We start from the raw sequence: 19,867 nt of genomic DNA, 5'->3' as shown, positions 1-19,867 counted from the left end.
AACCAAAAGACTGAGTAGCAGAGGACTAGCGGGCGGCTCTAAGCCTCGTTTGTGGTACGATGGAAATGTAACACTCTTGGTACTTTCGGGTCGGTTCAGACGAGGCTAAACCAGAGCGGCCATCCCACACAACTCTTTTATCAGACATCACCATGGACTACACGAGCAGCTAGGTATACGACCAAACATCCGTCAACGTACTCTGGGAAGTGTTGTTTGGTGCGACCCGTAGCATAAGGCACTTGAACTCGTCCAAGTAAGCGCAGCTCATAAGCTCGTGGATCACGTCGCTCGTTATTCCATTTCATGCTCTTAGAGCATGCTGCAGAGCCCGTCCATGCTTTAGTCGTCGATGGCTTCTTTTGGCCGCGCCTCGAGAATACTTTGACACCCTCAGGTGCTACACTGGCTCGGCGACTTGACGGGTGTGTTCTTGTCGCGGGCGAGCGTCGATACGTCCGGCGCCGGAAGCGCGTTGGTAACCCACGTCAGCACCGGTGAAAAGCTCAGCGAACCCGATGCGACCAGCGCCGCCTAGAGGCGAAGCGTCCAGAGCACCGTCGACAACTGCACGAGCTGCTTGACCATCGCGACACCGTGCTTGACGCTGCGGAGCGAGAGACCTTGACACAGACGTTGGTGGCAACGAGCGCGTCAAGGTTGGCCTGCTGGACGCTGTCCGTCGCCGACGCAACCTTGTCCGTGAACTCGGCAATCGGCAGGTCAATGCGCGGCTTGAGCGCAACGAGGTGGACGCGCTCGTATTGTTGAGCTCCGAGACGACCGTCGTCTGGAGATGGGCAAAAAGTGCTGGTACGTGTCGCCGACCTTGATGGGCAAGATCTCGAGCCTCGATGTCGCCAGGGAAGCGGTCACCAGCGATACGTATTCGTTGCTGGAGAATGCGGTCAATGTGGTAGTGCAGCACCGTACCCAAGACCATCAGTGGCGTAAGAAAGCGCGGCACGAGGTACGGAAAGTAGCTGCGGCCAAGGCCCTTGACGAGCATACCATGGGTCTTGTTCGTGACCGAGCCGGCCTTTGGAATCGGGTCGAGTAGCTGCATCTGGAAGCAGGCGCGATCGTGTCGAGGAGATATGGCGCGAGGTGGAGCACCTCAAGCGCAAGCGACGACGCGTCGATGATCGAGTGCACAAGCGTCATCGCCTGCGTCATCGCCTGCGTCGTCGGCTGAGGTCCTGCAAGCATACGGGCAAAATGGAGGCAATCTCGGGGTTGCGCACAAGGCAACGTCCGCGACATGTGGCAGAAGCGGTTCCACCAAGTGCGGCAGCGCCGGCTAGAACGCCTCGGGCGCCGCGCGCAAGCTGCTGCGCAGTCCCTTTGTTGGTGCCAAAGCATTTTGAGCTCTTGCTTGGTGTTCTTGACCTTCTTGGCCGTCGCGTCCGGGTCGGCGGCCCGCTTCCACGCGAGCTCCTCGCGAACTTGCACCTCTGAACGGCCCTCATCTTGACCTTGGTGGACAGCGTGTCGTCCGGCGTGCAATAAATGCCCACGTCGTCGCACGAGACGTTGGTAGTTGCCGCCACCTCGAGCGTCGTGGCCACGCGCGACTGGATAACGTTGCTCAAGACGAGCGCTTCGTTAATACCGCTGGTGGCAACCTCGAGAGCGTCAAACGAGCACGCTGGGTGCTCGAGGCGCGAAGCAGCGCAGAACTTGGCTTCGAGGGACACGTCCGTGAGACCCGGCACCGCGTAAAAAGTTGTCGACGTGGTCACGTCCCGCCGACACCATCTCGCCATTCTCGTCGTCGTCGTCGTCTTCGTCGTCGTTCTCGGCCGGCGGTGCGAGGTCGTCTCCCGAGACGAACCGGGCCTGGAGGTTGCAACGGCGTCCTTGCGCGCGCCGTGCACGACGACCGGCGGTGCAAGAGCACGAGAAGGCGCGGAAAGTGTGCAAGAAGCTCGGTATCGTGTGTGTCGGGCAAAAGACGCGCAGGCACGATCGCGCGAAGGTTGCGATGAGGATACCTGCGAGCGACGGCGCGTTGTAAAGGACGTCGTCGCTGTCCTCTGTCGAGTAGTAGACAGACCACGTCGTCAGCGTCAGAGGTGTCTGCTCAAAAGCGTCAGGAATGCTATTCAGAGCTGGTCCGGAACGAGCGCGCGCATGCTTTTTCCTGGGGTCAAGCACGACGTGGTGGAGGTGATCCACAAAAAGTGGCAGACGAGAAACCTCGTTCGAGGCAGGAGCATAGTCATTCTGTGAGACGCAAGTGGCGTCAAAGATGTGTGGTACCTTGTGCCAACCGTGAACGAGCGCCGGGCCATCGCATTGAAGAACGAGGTCCGACCAAGCACGCCATGAACCATGGGCGCGCGCGGCCACTTTGACCGCCAAGGGCTGGAAGCTCCGATAGTCGGTACCTCGAACATTGATCGCATCTGACGCGACGTCGAGTGAGAGGCTTGCGGCGGGCGGTATGTTGTCGCTGCGCCGCCATCGGCTCGGTGCTTGGCGCTGGCTGTCGTGTGCAAGACGCGAGACGTCGTGCGTGAGGTGCTCGAGGTTGGATCCACCAGGCTCGATGCTTCAAGACGACATGCGCGCTTCGAACGCGACGCGGCGCGCTTGTACTGCAGCGCCGACGTTGTCGCGGCTCGTCGTCGGGTCGCCCATTTTGGAATTGCACTTGGTGTCCGGTTATTGTCCGGATACTTCGACACGAGTGCGTCGTGTCACACGACGCAAGTGTGACAAGGGCCGAGGACATCGCAAAGGTGCTCGAGGTTGTCGCTATCCGCGTTCGTCTCGGCGCATCGACTGCGGAACTCACTGCGCGGTAACGTGGAAGCAATGGCATTTCTACCAATATGGCGCCGATGGCTGCGACCAGCGCTGCATTGATGCTAGCAGCCACGACCCGATTGTGAAGCGACACCTCCGCGAGCCTCTTTTGCGCCTGTACATCTGCGTCAAGGAGGTTGCGCCGGCGCTCAATGGTTGTGACGCCGCTCAATACGTTACTGGTACCACCAATCGTGCTTGGCTTGGCATCGGTCCTCGACGAGAAGCATTCGCACGCTGCAGGAGGACGACGCGATCTTTGCAAGCGCTTACCTGTTGAGCCAATGTCCTGCATTGCATGGATGCGTGACAAAAGAAGGGCCTCGGCCACACGAGTTTCACCGTCCACAGTGGGCGGGACGCCCGCTTGCGACCGCCCTGTCGTGCGATACGGTGCCGTGCGACCGAGGCCCTGGGCGCAAATTGCGGAATGAGCAGCGCTCCAGGTTTTTTCCGATTCTCTTGTAAAAGCACTGCGTTTTGCCTCTTTCGTGCTCGTTTTTACACTTGTTTTCACACGACTGGACGTTTGCTTGGAAATGGGACCTTCTCCGATTGCCACGTCATTGCGATCGAGTGTTTACATGTGCATGCTCTGGCATACGATGCCACATCAATACCATCACACACGTTGTGATAATGCATCACCGCGAGTGCGGAAGCCGAGCATTGTGCGCTATAAGCCTCTCGTCCCAATCGCTCGACAGGATGCGATGGCTCTGACGCACTGTGGATGCTGAGGTTCATAGTGCTGGAGACGTTCAAAACCCTCTACCACCACTTGGACGTACCCGAGGACTTTGTTATCGAGGCTACGGAGCCCTGGCCGGCGCTCGTGCACAGCCTCCAACTCGGTTCCCTTGTCAAGTCTCTGAGGGAAATGCCTCGGGCGGGTGTCGCGCCGTTTAATGTAGTCCAACTGGATGCGCTTGGCGTTGAGTGGACGGCCAGCCGTGGGCTTTGACTCGGTGGGCTGTACCATGTAGCGTCTCGCAGCCGAGCTCGCGTTGACGTCGTTTGCCATGCCGGCGCAGTCACCGTGGCCGCGATGTTTCTGAGGCGCCGACTTGCTTCGCCATATCTTTCGCCCCGGTCTACCGACGATGGTCAACAACGGGTTTGGCTAATCTAACCTTTTATGCGCGTTGCCAAAGTAGTCATCACTGTCCACGAGCATTCGAACGTCCCGTATGAGTGCTGCTGAGCGACCTCGTCCGTCGAATTTGACAACGACGCGCGTACCAAGACGGCGTCCCGAGGATCTCGAGAATGAAAGAGGTATTCGCAGTCACTGAGGCAACTTTAAGCTCCCAGCATCTGCCCGAAATGTACGACAGTGTCCATTCATGTGGGCCTACACCCAGACCACTGGAAGCTTAGTAAGAGTTCGCTCACGGTAGGCGTCCGCGAGTCTGCGATCGACGCGCTTGTGGATCACTTGCTCTTGCGACTCCATGTGGCTTGAATCTCCTCCGTCAACACGAACTATCAAGTTATCTATTACAAAGTAATTGACGAGTTGTCCCTATTACATGCAAAAGCCTCGCCACGGACACCTAGTACGCTTGAACGCTGAGCGAACGACAAATCGCAGGACATTCCTCGGGTGCTTGTACACCGGGGTACGAGTGTGTTCATGGCGAGAGGCAACTTGTGTACCCCGGGTCGCTAGAAGGCCGGATGGTGTTTTCCGGACGTCCGCATAGACACGCAAAACCTGGGGCTGCCACGTAGGACAATCGACGCCGACGCCGATGCCACGCCCCCGACTACTGACCGTCCGCGATGGCCTGCAAGACGTCTGCTCATGCTTGCGTAGCCCGAGGCGCAGCTACTCGACGCTGCCAAAGCCGACGACGTCGAGGTCGCGACCCAACTCCTCAACGACGGCGTCGACCCCGACGTCCTGCTGCAGGTGCGATGGCCGCGTGCCTTGCGTGGGACCAAGCCATGCGTAGGAGTGGACGCCGATGCTGAAAGCTGCCTTCCACGGCGCCGAGGCGGTCGTGAGCCTCCTCATCGAGGCCGACGCCAGCGTCAACAAGTGCGACGAGGTGCGCATCGTCGTCTCGACGCCCTCGACGACTCCAAATGAATGGCTGGACGCCGCTGTACGTGGCGGCGCAGAACGGCTGGGACAAGGTCGTCGCGCTCCTTCTCGCTGCGAACGCTGACGTGCAGCGGTGCACCAAGGTGCGACTCGAAGGTGCTGGACCCGCTTTGACATGCAGTGTGTATAGGACGGCGCGTCACCGCTGCACATTGCAGCCGCGTTCGGCTTCCACGCTGTCGTCAAGCTGCTCATTAGCGCTGGCGCCGACTTGGAACTGAGAGACAGTGTAATACATCCGCGATCGCTCGGCCGCCATATAGCGTTGTCGTAGGCGGGTCGGACGCCGCTGTGGATTGCGGCCTTTGAAGGCCACATCGTCGTCGTGCTCTTGCTGCTGCAAGCCAAGGCCACGACCAACTGCGCCAACAAGGTACGCACTCGTGTTGATGTTGACGCTTGCTCAGACGCTGCAGGACGGCGCAACACCCTTGGCCGTCGCGACGCAGCAAGGTCACGTCGCCATCGTCGCTCAGCTCGTCAAGCGCCGCGCAGACCCATCCGTGTCCATCAAGGTAGGTTTCACTCATTACGCAGCGCATGGATGACGTGACTCTACCTCAGGACGGAGCCACGCCCTTGTTTGTGGCCGCGCAGTACGGCTACGATGCGATTCTTGGGCTCCTTCTTCAGGCGTCGGCGCCAATTGAGACGACGACCGACGTACGTTGTTGCGGCAGGGGATGCACTGTGGACAAGTTGTCTTTTAGGCGGGCGCGACACCTCTGTACGTGGCTGCTCAGAACGGTCACGCAGGTGCCGTGGCGCTGCTGCTTGGTGCGGGCGCGGACATTTCCAAGCGACTTCCGGTTCGAATCCGCGCTCGCTAGCTCCTTTCTTATGGTTTCTTATGTAGGATGGTTTTAGCGCCTTGTACGCCGCGGCGCAGAATGGCCACGACGCTGTTGTCGCCTTGCTTCTCGACGCTGGCGCAGACGTCGACGAGCTCATGCAGGTAGCGACGCAGTCTCGCATTCGATGGTCACACGGGCCGTAGGACGGATCCACCCCTCTTTTCGTCGCAGCGCAGAACGGCCATGACGCGGTGGTCTCGCTCCTCCTCGCATCGGATGCGACGCTAACGACGACGACGATCGTGCGTCACCGCGTATGTTCCAACAACGCTCAAGTCATTCCATGTAGGATGGGGCGACGGCCTTACAGACGGCCGCCCAGCACGGCCACGACGCAGTGGTCGCCCTTCTCCTCCGCGCCGGCGCCAGCGTCAATGCCGCGAGTGCAGTACGTCACCACTATCTCTCCCTCAGACTCCACCAACCGCTCGTCTTTGCGCAGAATGGCTCGACGGCGCTGCTCCTTGGCGCTGCCCACGGCCACCGCAACGTCGTTGTCTTGCTTCTCAACGCACAAGCCACCGTGAACCGATCCCGAAGGGTACCGTCGTGGAACGATGGCCAAGCATTGGGAGAATACGAGTAGGATGGCGCGACGCCGCTGCTTGTGGCGGCGCAGAAGGGACATGCGAACACGGTTCTCTTGCTGCTCAAGGCAAAAGCCGACGTTGTTCGCTTCAACGAGGTGCGCTATGCACGGATCTCTTTATATCACTCTGTGTTTGCTATTCGTAGGAGGGCAAAACGCCGTTATGGGTCGCTGCCGAGGCAGGGCATGCCGAAGTTGTCACGCTGTTGTTGCAAGCCAAAGCCAACCCGCACCGCTCCGACAACGTACGACGACGGTCCATCCATGGCGCCGACTTTCACCTTGAATATGCAGATGGGACGGACGCCGCTGAACGTCGCTGTCGAGAACGGACATGCAGCAGTCGCGTCACTGCTCATGAACGCCCAAGCCGCCGCGGGCAAGGCCAAGAAGGTTCGCTTGCCGTTGCCACCAGCGGCAACCCTAGCCCTTGTATGGACGCTCATCGCATGTGCCTGTACTAGCTGACCAAGGCGCCGTGACGCAGCGCTCGCTGGTCGTTATCCAAGCGTTTGTGTGTGTATGCGCTGTATGTAGTCGACCGACAGCGTCGTTGCCAGCATCCTCTCGTCTAAACACGTCGTCTCCTCTTGTTTTGCTTATGAAGTGGCGGTGGTCGATCAAGTGCGACTCGGTTAAGTGCGATGTTTACTGGCCGTGGAAGTGGCTTTTTAATTGACTTGGAATTTGTATACGAACGTTGCTCTCGGACGCAGTGCACAACTTGTGGCAGGCAGGACGACGATGACCAACCCGATCTCGAACATGATCAACAGCTTCATGGCCAGCCGCGAGCGCATGGCCGCCGAGGAGCATGTACGGCGCTGGATGGCCGTGGTATGGCGAGGCTCATGCGGCGCGTAGGACTTGCTGCAAGCGGCGCACACGAGCGCCAAGAACCGCCTCCAGGAAGAGGAGGTGTGGCGCCGCAGCAACACCGCGCACCAGGCCGGCAAGTACACGAGCCCCGAAGGCTACCCGGACGTCCCGCGTCAGTACGTCAAGCCGTCGCACTCGACGGAGCGCGACTACGCCACGTACCCGGCCAACTCGCTCTCGGCCTTCATCGCGATCACCGACATCCTCGGCGAGCGCGAGCTCTAAGGTCCGCGCCCGTAACGCGTTTATACAGAGAGGTGTGTTCATGTAGCTGGTCCTCGCTGCCGCGCGCCGCGAAGCAAGCTGACGTTGTGGATCCTGGGGTTGGGCGGCCCGCCGCCGGTGCATGCTCCGACCACCTTCGCTAGGCGCATCCTTTCGCGCCGACAGCGTGGGCGAGCCACAGAACCCAGTAGAGCTTGTGGCCTCGGACGCTTGCACGTGTCTAGCATTGTCACTGCGGATAGCGTCGGACGACCAGCAGACGCAATGCTCGAGTGCAGTAGCCCATGTAGAGTGTCACTGCATTGACTCTGTAGCACCTCACGCTTCCGCGTCGCGTCGCTGCAAAGCACTAAGCAGAGCTCTTTGCCCGTGGAAGCACCTGTGTCTCGGAACACGGGGCATGCCATCACTAAGCTCGATCGCTGTCTTAGTCCAGGGGCATCGCAGCCAAGCTTATGTCAACGAAGAGCTGCTGTGCCATACTAGGTGACTCGTCACGCAGATGCGTCGGCCGAAATGCAGCAGTCCTGCACTATCAAACTGTCAGCGCATGCTCGGGTAGCCCGCTCGTCTCTGGTATCTTCGACTCCCCGCGTTGCAACGAAAGTTTTGCATCGACTAACTAACGTCCGGTTCCACACGTGAAAATCATTTCTCACCGAATGCCAGTTGTTCACCTTTCGCACCGCCAAGCCTCTCTTCGGATTTGAAGCACTTGGTTAAAGTATAGTACCGAATCTGCTGCATTTGGCAGCTTGGAGGTTTCAGTCGCCGAAACGATGTACGGAGCCATCGAGCGCCCACCGACGCCGGCCGTGACGCCCGTGCGCCGCCGAGCGCTCGCGCTGGCCGTGCTGCTCCTCGCACTCCTCTCGGGCTTGCTGCTCTTCCACTACATCGCCGTGCCAGCGACGCCGACCTCGGCGGCGGCGTCCATGCAGGAAGGGCCCGAGTCGCAGGCCATGGTCGAGCTCCACGTGCGCCCGCAGCAGCTGCACTTGGCGTACGCGGGCGTCGAGCCTGGGACGGCCATGACGGTCTCGTGGACCACGTACCACCGCATCAATGACAGCGCGGTGTGGTTCGCTGACCATCCATTTCGCAACACGTCGCGGCTCACAGCACACATGGCCTCGGTCGCGTCGTACTACGCCGACGAGCACTACACGCTGTACACGTACCACGTCACGCTGCCCCACCTTCTGCCCAAGACGCGCTATTACTACCAAGTCGGCTCGCTTCACAACGGTACGGTAGCTCGCGGAGCTCGACTGTTCAAGATATCGTTCTTTAGTGACGCGTCGGTCGTCGGTCTACCATTTTCGGACCGCGCGCCCGAGCAGCGACAACCATTCGTTTGAGATGCTCATGTACGCGGACTTCGGCGAGCACAACGCCGAGGGGACCGTGTCGCTGGTCTCGGCGCTCGCCGATCGACTGGACTTCATCTGGCACGTCGGCGACCTCAGCTACGCCGACAACGCATTCCAGGCCCTCGACAAGGACACGAACGCTCTCGGATTCGTGTACGAGAAGGCCTACAATGCGTGGATGAACTCGCTCGAGCCGACGATGCACCACGTACGATCCGAACGATGACTCTCCGTTCGACACATGCGTGCTAGGTGCCATACATGACGACGGTCGGGAACCACGAAGCCGAGTGCTACTCGCCGGCGTGCGTCTACTCGGAGGCCAAGCAGGCGCAGCTGAGCAACTTTTCGGCCTTCAACACGCGCTTCCGCATGCCGTCAGCCGAGTCGAACGGTAGCGTCTTATCCTTGCATCTCAAGCGATCGATCCGCGCTAGGCACGCACAACATGTGGTACTCGTGGAACCACGGGCCGGTGCATTTCATTAGCATTAGCTCCGAGTCGGACTTTGAGGGCGCGCCGAGCAACAACAAGGGCACGAAGGTCGCCAATGGCCACTTCGGCGACCAGCTCGCGTGGCTCGAAGCCGACTTGAAGGCCGCGGTGGCCATGCGCCACGAGCGTCCGTGGATCCTCGTCGGGTCGCACCGACCCATTTACGGCCTCAAGGTCTTTAAACCCACGGGGCACCCGAAAAAGAAGCAGGAGGCGATCCTCGCAGCCTTTGAGCCGCTCTTCCTCAAGTATCAAGTTGACATGGTCGTCTCGGGCCATCAGCATGCGTACGAACGGCACCTCCCGATCGCCAATCGGTCGCCCGTCCTTGACGGCGTCAGCGACGACCGCAGTGTTTACCTCAACCCGGGTGCCCCCGTCTACATGGTGTCGGGAGCGTGCGGCAGCGCCGGCGGCCACGAGCCCTACGACGGCGTCGCGGCGCAGACGTGGAACGTCATGTACGACAACGTGCACTACGGCGTGTCGCTGCTCAAAGCCAACCGCAGCGTGCTCTCGTGGAGCTTTATCGACGCTGGATCGGGCCTCGCCGTCGATACTTTTGAGATTCGCAAAGAGTAGATGGCGAATTTGTACGAATATATACGAGTATAAATGATTAGTTTAGAGAATGCTCGTCTGCGCGCGATCGGTGGTCAAAATGACAATGCCGCTTGCGTCGCGCTCGAGCTCCAAGGCGGCTTTGTCCTCGGTGATGCGCTTGCGAAGAGCAATGGCAGCCACGGCCACGGCCGCGACGGCACCGACGCCGACCAAAGACGAGAGCGCAATCGTGGTCGAGTCCGTGCCATTGTCGTGCGTGCCTGTGCTTGCTGTGTACGTCTGCGATGTCGACGGCTTTGAGTCGTACGTGGGCGGCGTCGGCGTGTCAAGAATGTCGCCACCGTGCGCTACAGAGCCCGCGGTGCTGTGATCCACCAAAGGAACGTCGTAGGACGTCGACACCGGCGTCTCCGTCGTATGCGTCGCTGGGGCAGTTGTCGTTGGGCCAGTCGTCGGTGACGCTGTAGTTGCCGACGGCGTCGTTGTCGTGACCGTAGGCGTCGTCGTCGGCGATGCCGGCGCGGTCGTTACCGCTGCAGTCGGCGCGTTTGTTACCGCTGCAGTCGGCGCGTGCGTCACCGCTGGCGTCACCAAAGGCGTTGGCGCAGGTGTCACCAAAGGCGTCGGAGAGGCCGTCGTTGACTGCGGCCACACGCCGCCGATCTTGGGCATTCCTTGTTTCTGAACGAAATGGCCTTGGTTCCAAAGGCGCTCCAGTCCATCGGGAAAGAACTGGCCAGCACCTGGCCCAGCGGCCGCGTCGCTCGTGCGACCCGCGTCGTTGCACTGGCCGTCGCTCTCGCCCGGCACCTTGAGCCAGAGAAAGTAGTCGACGAGGGGGTAGCCCGTGTCGGCGGTCGGCGGCGCACCAACACCCGCCGACTTGGCGTTGCACCACTCGCTGGACGGCGATCCGTTAAAGTTGCGTGACGTGTCAAAGATGCAGTGGAGGCCTTGCGTCGCGGCCGAGTATGTCTCACACGTGGAAACGAGTTTGTCGTTGGAGACGTAGTTGGACGTGTTGATGGCGATGCCGGAGAGGCGGCCCGCGGCCTTGAGCTCGTTCAAAAGCGCTGTCGTCTTGGGAACGTCGCCCCAGGCCGCCACGTCAGCGTAGATCTTGGCTTTCGGATTGGACGCGAGCATCTCGATGGCGATGCGGAGGTTGGCCTTGTAGTTGTGCTGCGTCGCGCACGGGTGGTTGGCGAGGAGCCCCAAGGCGTCCGGCTCGAGGATGTAGATGACGTCGCGGTTGGACCCGACTTGGTTCATGAGCCCTTGAATCCACTTGGCGTAGTCGGCCGTGTTGGCGTTGCCACCCGCCGACGAGTATCCGTGGGCGCAGTCCTTCTGCGGCAGGCCATAGACGACGATGGCCGGCGTCGCACCCTGGCACTTGGCCATGAGACCCGAGATGTCGCTGGCGTACTGGTCCGTGTACCACGTCGCGATGGGCTGCTGCTTGAGAACGTCGAGGGCCGGCGCGAGCTGTGGGTGCGCCGTCGACGCCGAGAGGTAGTTGAACGGCGGTACCGCACTGCAGATGGTAGTCGCACTTGCGACAGCAGCAAGGGCGACGCTTGTCGTGAGGAAGGTGGCGTTTTCATAGATTAAATTGAAGAATGAGGGGTACAATGATGTAGCAGTGTGCGGCAAGGTATAGGACGCTGCCAGCCGCGGAGACGAGGTTCTGGTCCGTGGCCACTTCAAGTACCAAAATATCCATTATTACGCGGTATACAATATGGAGGGTTAAATGTTTATTATTTTATGGTTTTGATGATTTTGTATACATGTAATGATACAGGTCATCGGGTCTCAAAGTCGTATCTTAATTTGTCGGGTTGAGCTGCTACCTAATAAGAAAATGCCGATGCCAGCTCCCACAAGGCTGTGCTAGAAGGCTATGCTGCAAGACGGCGCGTTCCGGGCATAGTCTCTTTCAAGATGTGGTGATCGGCAGGGGGTCACACCTTCTTGCTGCTTCTAGCCAGGGGTGCCCCTGCCTCTCGCGGACGGTCTTGGCAGGCGTACCAGGCGACGCGGCATGTGCTCGTATCCCTACGTACCTGCTATCCGCACTGGTATCACGTGAGTTGTTAAATTATGCAAGATGCGCAATGAAAGACGGGAATGGAACCAAAAACCCCGGATCATTAATTCAACGCGGTTGCGCTCAATGGTCTCCGAGGGAAAAAAGGCTCGTCGACCCGCTTACGGCTCCATGTTGAGCATTTTGCGCAGCTGCTGCGTCATGGCGTCTTCGGGCTTGGTGGCTGTCGTCTTTGGTCGCTGTAAAATCTGGATCGACGGAGCCGGCGGCGGCGGTGGTGACGGCTTCTCCGTGACGACCGGCTGCGGCGACAGGAACGGCGGCATCGGCAGCGTCTTCGGGTCGGGTGATGACTGGAAGGCCGACCACGCCCACTTGGCCGGGGCCTGCGTCGTCTTCTTCTTCTGACCCGTGCTTGTGTTGGAGGTGGTGCTGTTGCTGGTTGTGCTGGACGGGGACCGTTGCTTGGGCTGCGTCGGTTTTGGGGGCATGTGGGGCTCGACGGCGGCCGTTGGCTTTTTGCTGCGTTGCTTCTTCGAGTTCGAGCCTGCGCGCGGCGGGGACCGCGGTTTCTCTGTGCTCGGTGTCGGGTGTGTCTTGCCGCGCGACCTGCTGTGCTCCTCCTCCTAGTCAGATGACGCCGTTAGCCGCTAGCGACGCTGGCGCAAAGGGCGTACGAGGCGCTGTGGTGTCAGTAGCAGCGTGCGCTTCGACGTCTCTGTACATGCTGGTTCGGGGTATTCAAAGTAGCCTTGCTCGGCGTTCCAGACGCGGGCGTCAACGTCCATGGCCTCATGCGTCGCCGCGCTACAGGGGCATATGAGGCACCGCTCGACGCAGGAGGTGACGGCGCGTACGATGAGAGCTGCAGCGACGCGTTCACATGGCCCTCCTCGGTGAAGAACGGAACCAGCGGGCGCCCGATGAGGTGGTCTTTGCGGGGCTGAAGGTGCGTCATCTTAAAGGGCAACTGGCCTTTTGCGGCTAAATCTTTCTTTTTTATTCGCAATCTATTCGCGTTACTCACTTCAAGTATACCGTTGAGAAAAAGAAGGATAAAAATAGTGAGTAATTTTATTCGGGATCGCCCACGACGTTTCGAAACAATTCACTGGCTTTTCTTTGTAGTATTAAAAATACATACAAACAACAGGTAAACATAATTAAACGTCACGCAGGTTTGATTGTTTGCATTGAATGACGCTGCGACACGGCCCTCGCGCCAGCTGGCCCGCGCGCACTTGGACTGAGTATGCAGCTGGAAAAGCCGACGCAGAGAAGGCTGGCGACGACCTCCAAGGAGCTCGAGGGAGAAGCCCTCGGGGAGAAGCAGACGCGAGTACGATGACCTGCTGCGCCGGCGCGGTGCTGCTAGCACAAGTGCACACCTACAGCGACCCATAATAACCGCAGGCACCGTTTTAGTGGCGTCTAAAAATTCCCGCATCGTCAACGGCGGCTCCCTAAACGACCGGTCGTGGCCGAACCACGCAGCGACCTATGATGACTGGCAGCACCCACCATGACTAGTACGGCGAGGATGCAAACTCATGTTAGATGAAGGGTAGGAGGCATCATCGAGACGTCGAGGAAGAGGGCGAGATACAGGTGGCCACGAGAGAGCAGCAGCTTCAGTCGGCCAACGAACTAGTATGTGGCCTGTCAACGTAGACCAATCCTTGCAAGACATGGACTTGAGCCAGGTTTGTTATGCACAAGCGGCGGGCACAGACTGGCTGTGCATACTGCGCGGTCGATCGGCGACGTCCTTGACCGTCTTTCCGTTGCCGGCGTCAGCCAATCAAATGGCACCAGCCGTGTCTCTGGTCATCATCTGTGCTGCCACGTCATGTGGCGGTTCTATGCCCCGGCCGCGGACGACCTTGGGATTTGTATACGCGCGTATCATTGGCTTGCAGGAACACAAAACTCGATATTGACCATGCCCCCGAAGAAGGCCGTTGAAGCTGAACCCTCCGCCGCCCGCTTCGGCCGCGCCGGCAACTCGCTCAAGATGGGCCTCGTCGGCCTCCCCAACGTGGGCAAGTCCTCGCTCTTCAACCTCCTCACGGCGCAGGCGGTGGCTGCCGAGAACTTTCCGTTCTGCACGATCGACCCGAACGAGGCGCGCTGCGCCGTGCCCGACGAGCGCTACGAGTGGCTCTGCAAGGTGTGGCAGCCGCCGAGCGAGTACCCTGCGTACCTCCAGTGCACGGACATTGCCGGCCTCATCCGCGGCGCCAGCGAAGGCGCCGGCCTCGGCAACGCCTTCCTCTCGCACATCCAGGCCGTCGATGGCATCTTCCACATCGTCCGCGCCTTTGAGAGCGACGAAGTCGTGCACGTCGACGACTCGGTATGCCTGCTCGTCCTGCGAGCGCTCATGCCGATGGGATAGGTTGACCCGATCCGCGATCTCGAGACGATCCAGGGCGAGCTCTGCAAGAAGGACTTGGCGTACGTGCTTGGCCAGCGCAAGGCGCGTGAGGCCGACGTGCGCAAAAACCCGACGATGAAGCTGCCGCCACTCTTCTTCTCGGTCATGGACGAGGTCCAAGAAATGCTCGAGAACAACGTTGGCATCGCCTCCAAGGCTGGCTGGACGGCGCCGGAGGTCGAGAAGATCAACGAGCTCATCCCGGGTACGGTACCGCACCATTGTTGGCAGAAGGTCTTATCGATTGAAAAACACTAGCCTGCATCACGACCAAGCCCATCATCTACTGCGTCAACATGAGCAAGCGCGATTTCCTCCGCAAGGGCAACAAGTGGCTCGTGCCCATCAAGCAGTGGATCGACACGCACGGCGGCGGCGTCATGATCCCGTTCTCGATCGAGTACGAGCAGGAGCTCTGGGCCAACCGCGCCAACCCGGTCGCAGACGCTGCCCCGTCCGTGCTGCCGCGCATCATCAAGGTCGGCTACAAGCAGCTCAACCTCATGTACTACTTCACGGCCGGCGAGAAGGAGGTGCGGTGCTGGACCGTGCGCAAGGGTGCCCTCGCGCCCCAGGCCGCCGGTGTGATCCACTCGGACTTTGAGCGCGGATTCATCAAGGCCGAGGTCGTCGCGTTTGACGACTTCAAGGAGCTCTCGGAAGGCGACAAGCGCGGCATGGCCAAGGTCAAGGCCGCCGGCAAGTACCGCCAGGAAGGCAAGACGTACGTGGTCCAGGACGGTGACATCATCCACTTCCAGTTCAACGTCACCAACAAGAAGAAGTAGAGAGCGTCGTTTTCTATCAGTTTATCAACACAGGGATATTCTATTGCAAGCTACGTCTTGCTCCAACGCATCGCAGCAAAGCTCTGTGGTAATGTTTTATTGGTGGGTTGATATGAGTTAGCGGCGTTGGGGTGGGGTGGCGCACGCGCACACCCCCGCTGGCAAAAATTGCGCTGTGGAGGAACCCGAAGGCACTCCTAGACCATTACAGCACCGGAGTGCATGAAGGCCTGCTCCGGCCCAAGTCAACCCCCGAGTTGATCAGGGTCGAGCTCCAGCCAGGTAAGTATGATCTTTCATATGAATCTCCTCAACGATTGCTGGAAACGGGATTGGAGCCCTGTGGTCGCCACGTACAAATGGACGACCGTTTCGACATGTCGCATTACTTTCGACAGACTTATCGACTTTCTACTGGTTCACAAATCTGAAAACACAACTCCAAACACACTACATCGAGCGAACGTCGGGGTCGTGTTAGCTGCCGAGCTTATCCTAAGTGCAGTACAATTTACCACCACCCGCAACCGTATGGGCCGCAGCGCCAGGTAGGACCCCAGCGAGGACCCCAGCCACCATGGCCCCAGCCACCGCGCCATTCCTGGTCAGCGTGTTCCGTCGGCACGTCCGGCGCTGTCGTCTCCTTCATCACGGGCGAATCCGGTGCTGTGGGGCCGGAAGGATCAGGGTTCGCCGCAGCGACAGCGAGCGCGCCGAGCATCGTGATCAAGCAAGTCGTCTTCATGAGCGCAGGAGGTCGGCAAATCCAATGTGAGGATCCAAAGACGGCAGTGTTTGGGCATTATGGAAACGCCCAGGAATGGCGCCAAGGTAGTCACAACGCCTCAACTTATTCGTCGAGGTGGTCGATGAAAGGAGACGTCGGCCGCTCAACACGGTCAACGATTGGCAATGACCATATGCTGGATGCTGCAATACTGCTTTATTGTCTACGACGCTCTTCTCGTCTTGGCTGCGAATAGAGAGGAGAATAAGTAATACTATTGTACGTGTAAACAATGTCTGCTCGAACTCATCGTGAAACGGAATCAGGCGGACTGTGGTGCGTGCTTGACAAGTTCGATGCGGCGAACGACGATGCGGAGCTTCTCGGCGTCGTTCGGAAGTGATTCGTTGCAGTCGGGGTCCCTGCACACAGCGTCCGCCATGACGTTCAGCGTCTCGCAGACCTGGCACACCACGGTGGCGTCGATCGCCGCGCCCTTGGACTGCACCACCTGCACGCGCTTGAGCAAAATTTTGAGCTTCGTGGCCGCCCCCGGCAAGTCCGTCCTGCAGTGCTCGCAGCGCACATCCGCCATGCTATTGAGATAGTTGCAAACTTGGCACACGAGGCGCGAGCTCACGACACCACTCGTCCACGAGGTGGCTCCGGCGCTGTAGTAGTTGCTCGCTTGAGAGCACTGAGACACGACGATGCTGGGCTGGGATGTTGGGGGCGTGGAGGTGCCGATTTGCGCACGAGGCACTTCTCGGAAAGCGAGGAACCACGACTGCTTGTGGGTACGCCCTTCGGCTAGGTAACGACTGGCCACCTTGTAGCGGCGCTTGGACGTCTCCGGGGAATCATTCGCTCTCGGGCTCGAAGAGGTCGTTGGGGACATGGTAGATTTGACTGTGGTGCCTGCAAAGGTACAGAAATTTTGCGACGTCGATTTTAGAAGTGGAACATCCGAAACGATAAAATATCTGAACGGTTTTCCTCGGCAAGTCATAATTTGTCGACCAGAAGGAGTAGGTTCGTGATGCTTGCACTACAATTGTAGTTTATGTGTGGCTCCACAAACACAGTCGCAAGAGCTGCACCCCGGACACGATAGACTCAAGAACAGACATTACCATTCCATCATTAAAAAATCATCAGCAAAACTGCCATGAGCATTGTCTGGGCATCCAGGAAACCCCCAGGGAAGGCGCCAAGGTAGTCGCAATCTTCAATTTCTTGGTCGATGTTGGTTGCTCGGACTAGCAAGCGTTTGTTTGACGCACTCGAGTATCGTGTGAAGTGGTTGGTAAGACCTTTCCGGCCATTTCCAGTTGAAGCATAGCGACTACCTTGGCGCCATTCCTGGGCGTTTCCATAATGCCCAATCTAACCGTCCTTGGATCCTTACATTGGATTTACCGACCTCCTGCGCTCATGAAGACGACTTGCTTGATCACGATGCTCGGCGCGCTCGCTGTCGCTGCGGCGAACCCTGATCCTTCCGGCCCCACAGCACCGGATTCGCCCGTGATGAAGGAGACGACAGCGCCGGACGTGCCGACGGAACACGCTGACCAGGAATGGCGTGGTGGCTGGGGCCATGGTCGCTGGGGTCATGGTCGCTGGGGCCATGGTCGCTGGGGCCATGGTGGCTGGGGTCCTCGCTGGGGTCCTACCTGGGGTCCTCGCTGGGGTCCTACCTGGCGCTGCGGCCCGTACGGTTGCGGGTGGTGGTAAATTGTACTGCACTTGGGATAAGCTCTGCAGCTAACACGACCCCGACGTTCGCTCGATGTAGTGTGTTTTGAGTTGTGTCTTTAGATTTGTGAACCAGCAGAAAGTCGATAAGTCTGTCGAAAGTAATGCGACATGTCGAAACGGTCGTCCATTTGTACGTGGCGACCACATGGGCTCTAATCCCGTTTCTAGCAATCGTTGAGGAGATTCATATGAAAGATCATACTTACCTGGCTGGAGCTCGACCCTGATCAACTCGGGGGTTGACTTGGGCCGGAGCAGGCCTTCATGCACTCCGGTGCTGTAATGGTCTAGGAGTGCCTTCGGGTTCCTCCACAGCGCAATTTTTGCCAGCGGGGGTGTGCGCGTGCGCCACCCCCACCCCCAACGCCGCTAACTCATATCAACCCACCAACCAAACATTACCACAGAGCTTTGCTACTCATACGCAAGGCACTGTGCTTGTAATGTCAGTTCGCTCCAACATAGCATTGGACACTTTAACGGGGTTATGCAACACCGAGGGTTCAGAGATGTAACGATCACGAGCTCAAGCGAGCGTGCAGCAACTAGCGGTTCACTTTTCGCACAAATAAGCAGGAGATATTGATTGCGAAGTACCGGCTGATACGCCCGTCGTCAACGAGTCTGACCTCGTGCATCCAAGTATTAGATGACGACCTTGCCTTCGTGGACTGAGTACTGACCTGCTAGGGTAAGCAATTCATTAACAAGTTACCAGTGCATGTTGAAGGGTTAATGGACGAGTCAAACCAGGTGATGGGACACAAAATATCCATACCGTTGACTAGCATTGAGCCAAGTATTACGCTGCAGCCGCGTTGGTGACTGCCGAAATGTTAATGTTGACTAACTCGACAGAATATAAGCTTGTACATAGTACATCTACTCGGATGCGATCCAATCGTTCAATGCGGTAGAGAGTGAGTAACTCGACACCGCTGCGCGAGTCACCGCGTGGAGATGGCCGCTCAGATACCATCCGCCAATCACATGTTTTGCATCCCCAGCGCGCGCACATCCACTCGCATATACGCTGTAAACGATTGTCAAGTTCGCGAATTCCAAGTTCATATGATGGATCTTCTCCCCATGATTTCTGTTGTCGCTGCAAACCCGCAAGCACTATCAGTTTGCAATTTTGAATGAGCCTCCCACTTCCGCGCGACTTTTTCGACTGCCGCCCGCTGCCGCGAAGCGAGCAGGACGCGCTCCTCGACCTCGCCGCCGCCGTGTGCCACAACACGGCGCTCAATGCGCTCACGATGGCCCAGCGACCGCCATCAAAAGAGGTTATCCACGAAGCTACCAAGCGCCGGGCGACGGTACACGCCTCGATCCCAGTACTAAATCTACTGTATGGCAATGATGATGGCTAGCTGCATTTTGGCACCGATCTCGTCGACCCGGACATGTATGGGCTCACGGGCGTCTCGCGCCTGCGAACGACCATCGACGAGCTCGTCGCCTTCTTTCTTCTGACGACCCCGGAGAAGGTCCGCACCTACGGCGACGTCGTGGGCCAAGCCGTCCTCGACCGCCTGACTTTGTACCAATTGCCACCGCGCGACTCGAGCGTGATTGCCGCCAGCGTCCAGTGGGCCGCGATCGAGAGCCCGTTCTTGTCGTCCGCGCTCACGCTCAAGCGCGACTCGTGCTTCCTCGAGGTCGACTTCGTTCCGCGTCCTCGCTCAAAGGCGTTAATACTGTAGGTGCTCCAGCGCATCGAGGTGACAGACCCCGCGACGGGTGAGCGCCGGCGGGGCTCGTCCGCGCCGCCCACTCGGTGGCGATGGACTGCTGCCCGTCGCTGCGCAAGTCGCACAACATTGTGCGAGGCGCGCTGATCCGGGTACGTGGCAGCCTCCGCGCAAGAGTTCTTAGAGTTGACGTGAGCGTCGTAGTCGGGCCACTTGTTTCTCGAAGCGCAAGACGGCGAGTTCGACTACTACTACACGTACATCGTCGCCGACCCGGGCAGCGTGCCCAAGTTTGTCTCGCTGCGCATTTTCCAAAAAATTGTGAGCCAGGTCCGTTTTTTTTCACTTTCTCAAAAGTGAAATCTCAAACACGAGCGTAGATGCTCAACGTCGAGCACCACTTTGCGCTCACGCGGCTCCCGGCGCTTCTGGCAGCGATTGCCAAAGAGCCTCGGCGCGGGTTCAAATCCGACAATGACATCTCCGCCTGCGAAGCCTGCGCC

The 19,867-nt window shown here is 59.0% G+C and overlaps 7 protein-coding genes across 7 annotated transcripts; 4 read left to right on the top strand and 3 right to left on the bottom strand.

The window, feature by feature from the left end:
* Positions 1-393: 393 nt before the first annotated feature.
* On the bottom strand, positions 394-588 carry SPRG_20549 (hypothetical protein; the record flags this gene model as incomplete). The annotated part of the gene is made up of 2 exons (XM_012347241.1): positions 394-534; positions 559-588. The coding sequence occupies 2 exons, from the start codon at positions 586-588 to the stop codon at positions 394-396; spliced, it is 171 nt and encodes a 56-aa protein (XP_012202631.1).
* A 3,977-nt stretch (positions 589-4,565) lies between these two features.
* On the top strand, positions 4,566-6,846 carry SPRG_20548 (hypothetical protein; the record flags this gene model as incomplete). Its single annotated transcript, XM_012347240.1, has 17 exons — positions 4,566-4,589; positions 4,631-4,726; positions 4,770-4,865; positions 4,939-5,004; positions 5,052-5,150; positions 5,196-5,294; positions 5,338-5,436; positions 5,486-5,584; positions 5,632-5,730; positions 5,778-5,876; positions 5,919-6,017; positions 6,065-6,163; positions 6,218-6,316; positions 6,362-6,460; positions 6,511-6,609; positions 6,659-6,757; positions 6,829-6,846. The coding sequence occupies 17 exons, from the start codon at positions 4,566-4,568 to the stop codon at positions 6,844-6,846; spliced, it is 1,488 nt and encodes a 495-aa protein (XP_012202630.1).
* Positions 6,847-7,108: 262 nt separating this feature from the next.
* SPRG_20547 (hypothetical protein) lies at positions 7,109-7,468 on the top strand (the record flags this gene model as incomplete). Its single annotated transcript, XM_012347239.1, has 2 exons — positions 7,109-7,180; positions 7,229-7,468. The coding sequence occupies 2 exons, from the start codon at positions 7,109-7,111 to the stop codon at positions 7,466-7,468; spliced, it is 312 nt and encodes a 103-aa protein (XP_012202629.1).
* A 779-nt stretch (positions 7,469-8,247) lies between these two features.
* On the top strand, positions 8,248-9,919 carry SPRG_20546 (hypothetical protein; the record flags this gene model as incomplete). Its single annotated transcript, XM_012347238.1, has 4 exons — positions 8,248-8,716; positions 8,763-9,049; positions 9,094-9,235; positions 9,279-9,919. 4 exons carry the CDS (start codon positions 8,248-8,250, stop codon positions 9,917-9,919), a joined length of 1,539 nt encoding a protein of 512 aa, XP_012202628.1.
* Positions 9,920-9,961: 42 nt separating this feature from the next.
* Positions 9,962-12,912, bottom strand: SPRG_20545 (hypothetical protein; the record flags this gene model as incomplete). The annotated part of the gene is made up of 4 exons (XM_012347237.1): positions 9,962-11,591; positions 12,120-12,580; positions 12,632-12,761; positions 12,812-12,912. The coding sequence occupies 4 exons, from the start codon at positions 12,910-12,912 to the stop codon at positions 9,962-9,964; spliced, it is 2,322 nt and encodes a 773-aa protein (XP_012202627.1).
* Positions 12,913-13,861: 949 nt separating this feature from the next.
* SPRG_07897 (GTP-binding protein YchF) lies at positions 13,862-15,230 on the top strand. The gene is made up of 3 exons (XM_012347169.1): positions 13,862-14,310; positions 14,353-14,596; positions 14,650-15,230. Exons 1-3 carry the CDS (start codon positions 13,897-13,899, stop codon positions 15,177-15,179), a joined length of 1,188 nt encoding a protein of 395 aa, XP_012202559.1. The 5' UTR covers positions 13,862-13,896; the 3' UTR covers positions 15,180-15,230.
* A 998-nt stretch (positions 15,231-16,228) lies between these two features.
* SPRG_20544 (hypothetical protein) lies at positions 16,229-16,804 on the bottom strand (the record flags this gene model as incomplete). Its single annotated transcript, XM_012347236.1, has 1 exon — positions 16,229-16,804. One exon carries the CDS (start codon positions 16,802-16,804, stop codon positions 16,229-16,231), a length of 576 nt encoding a protein of 191 aa, XP_012202626.1.
* Positions 16,805-19,867: the final 3,063 nt, after the last annotated feature.

The sequence above is a fragment of the Saprolegnia parasitica genome (genome assembly GCF_000151545.1).
Source record: "Saprolegnia parasitica CBS 223.65 unplaced genomic scaffold supercont2.34, whole genome shotgun sequence".
In the NCBI taxonomy this organism is placed as follows: Eukaryota; Oomycota; class Saprolegniomycetes; order Saprolegniales; family Saprolegniaceae; genus Saprolegnia; species Saprolegnia parasitica.
The sequence above is the reverse complement of the archived record's forward strand: the minus strand, read 5'-3'. Positions and strand labels throughout refer to the sequence as shown.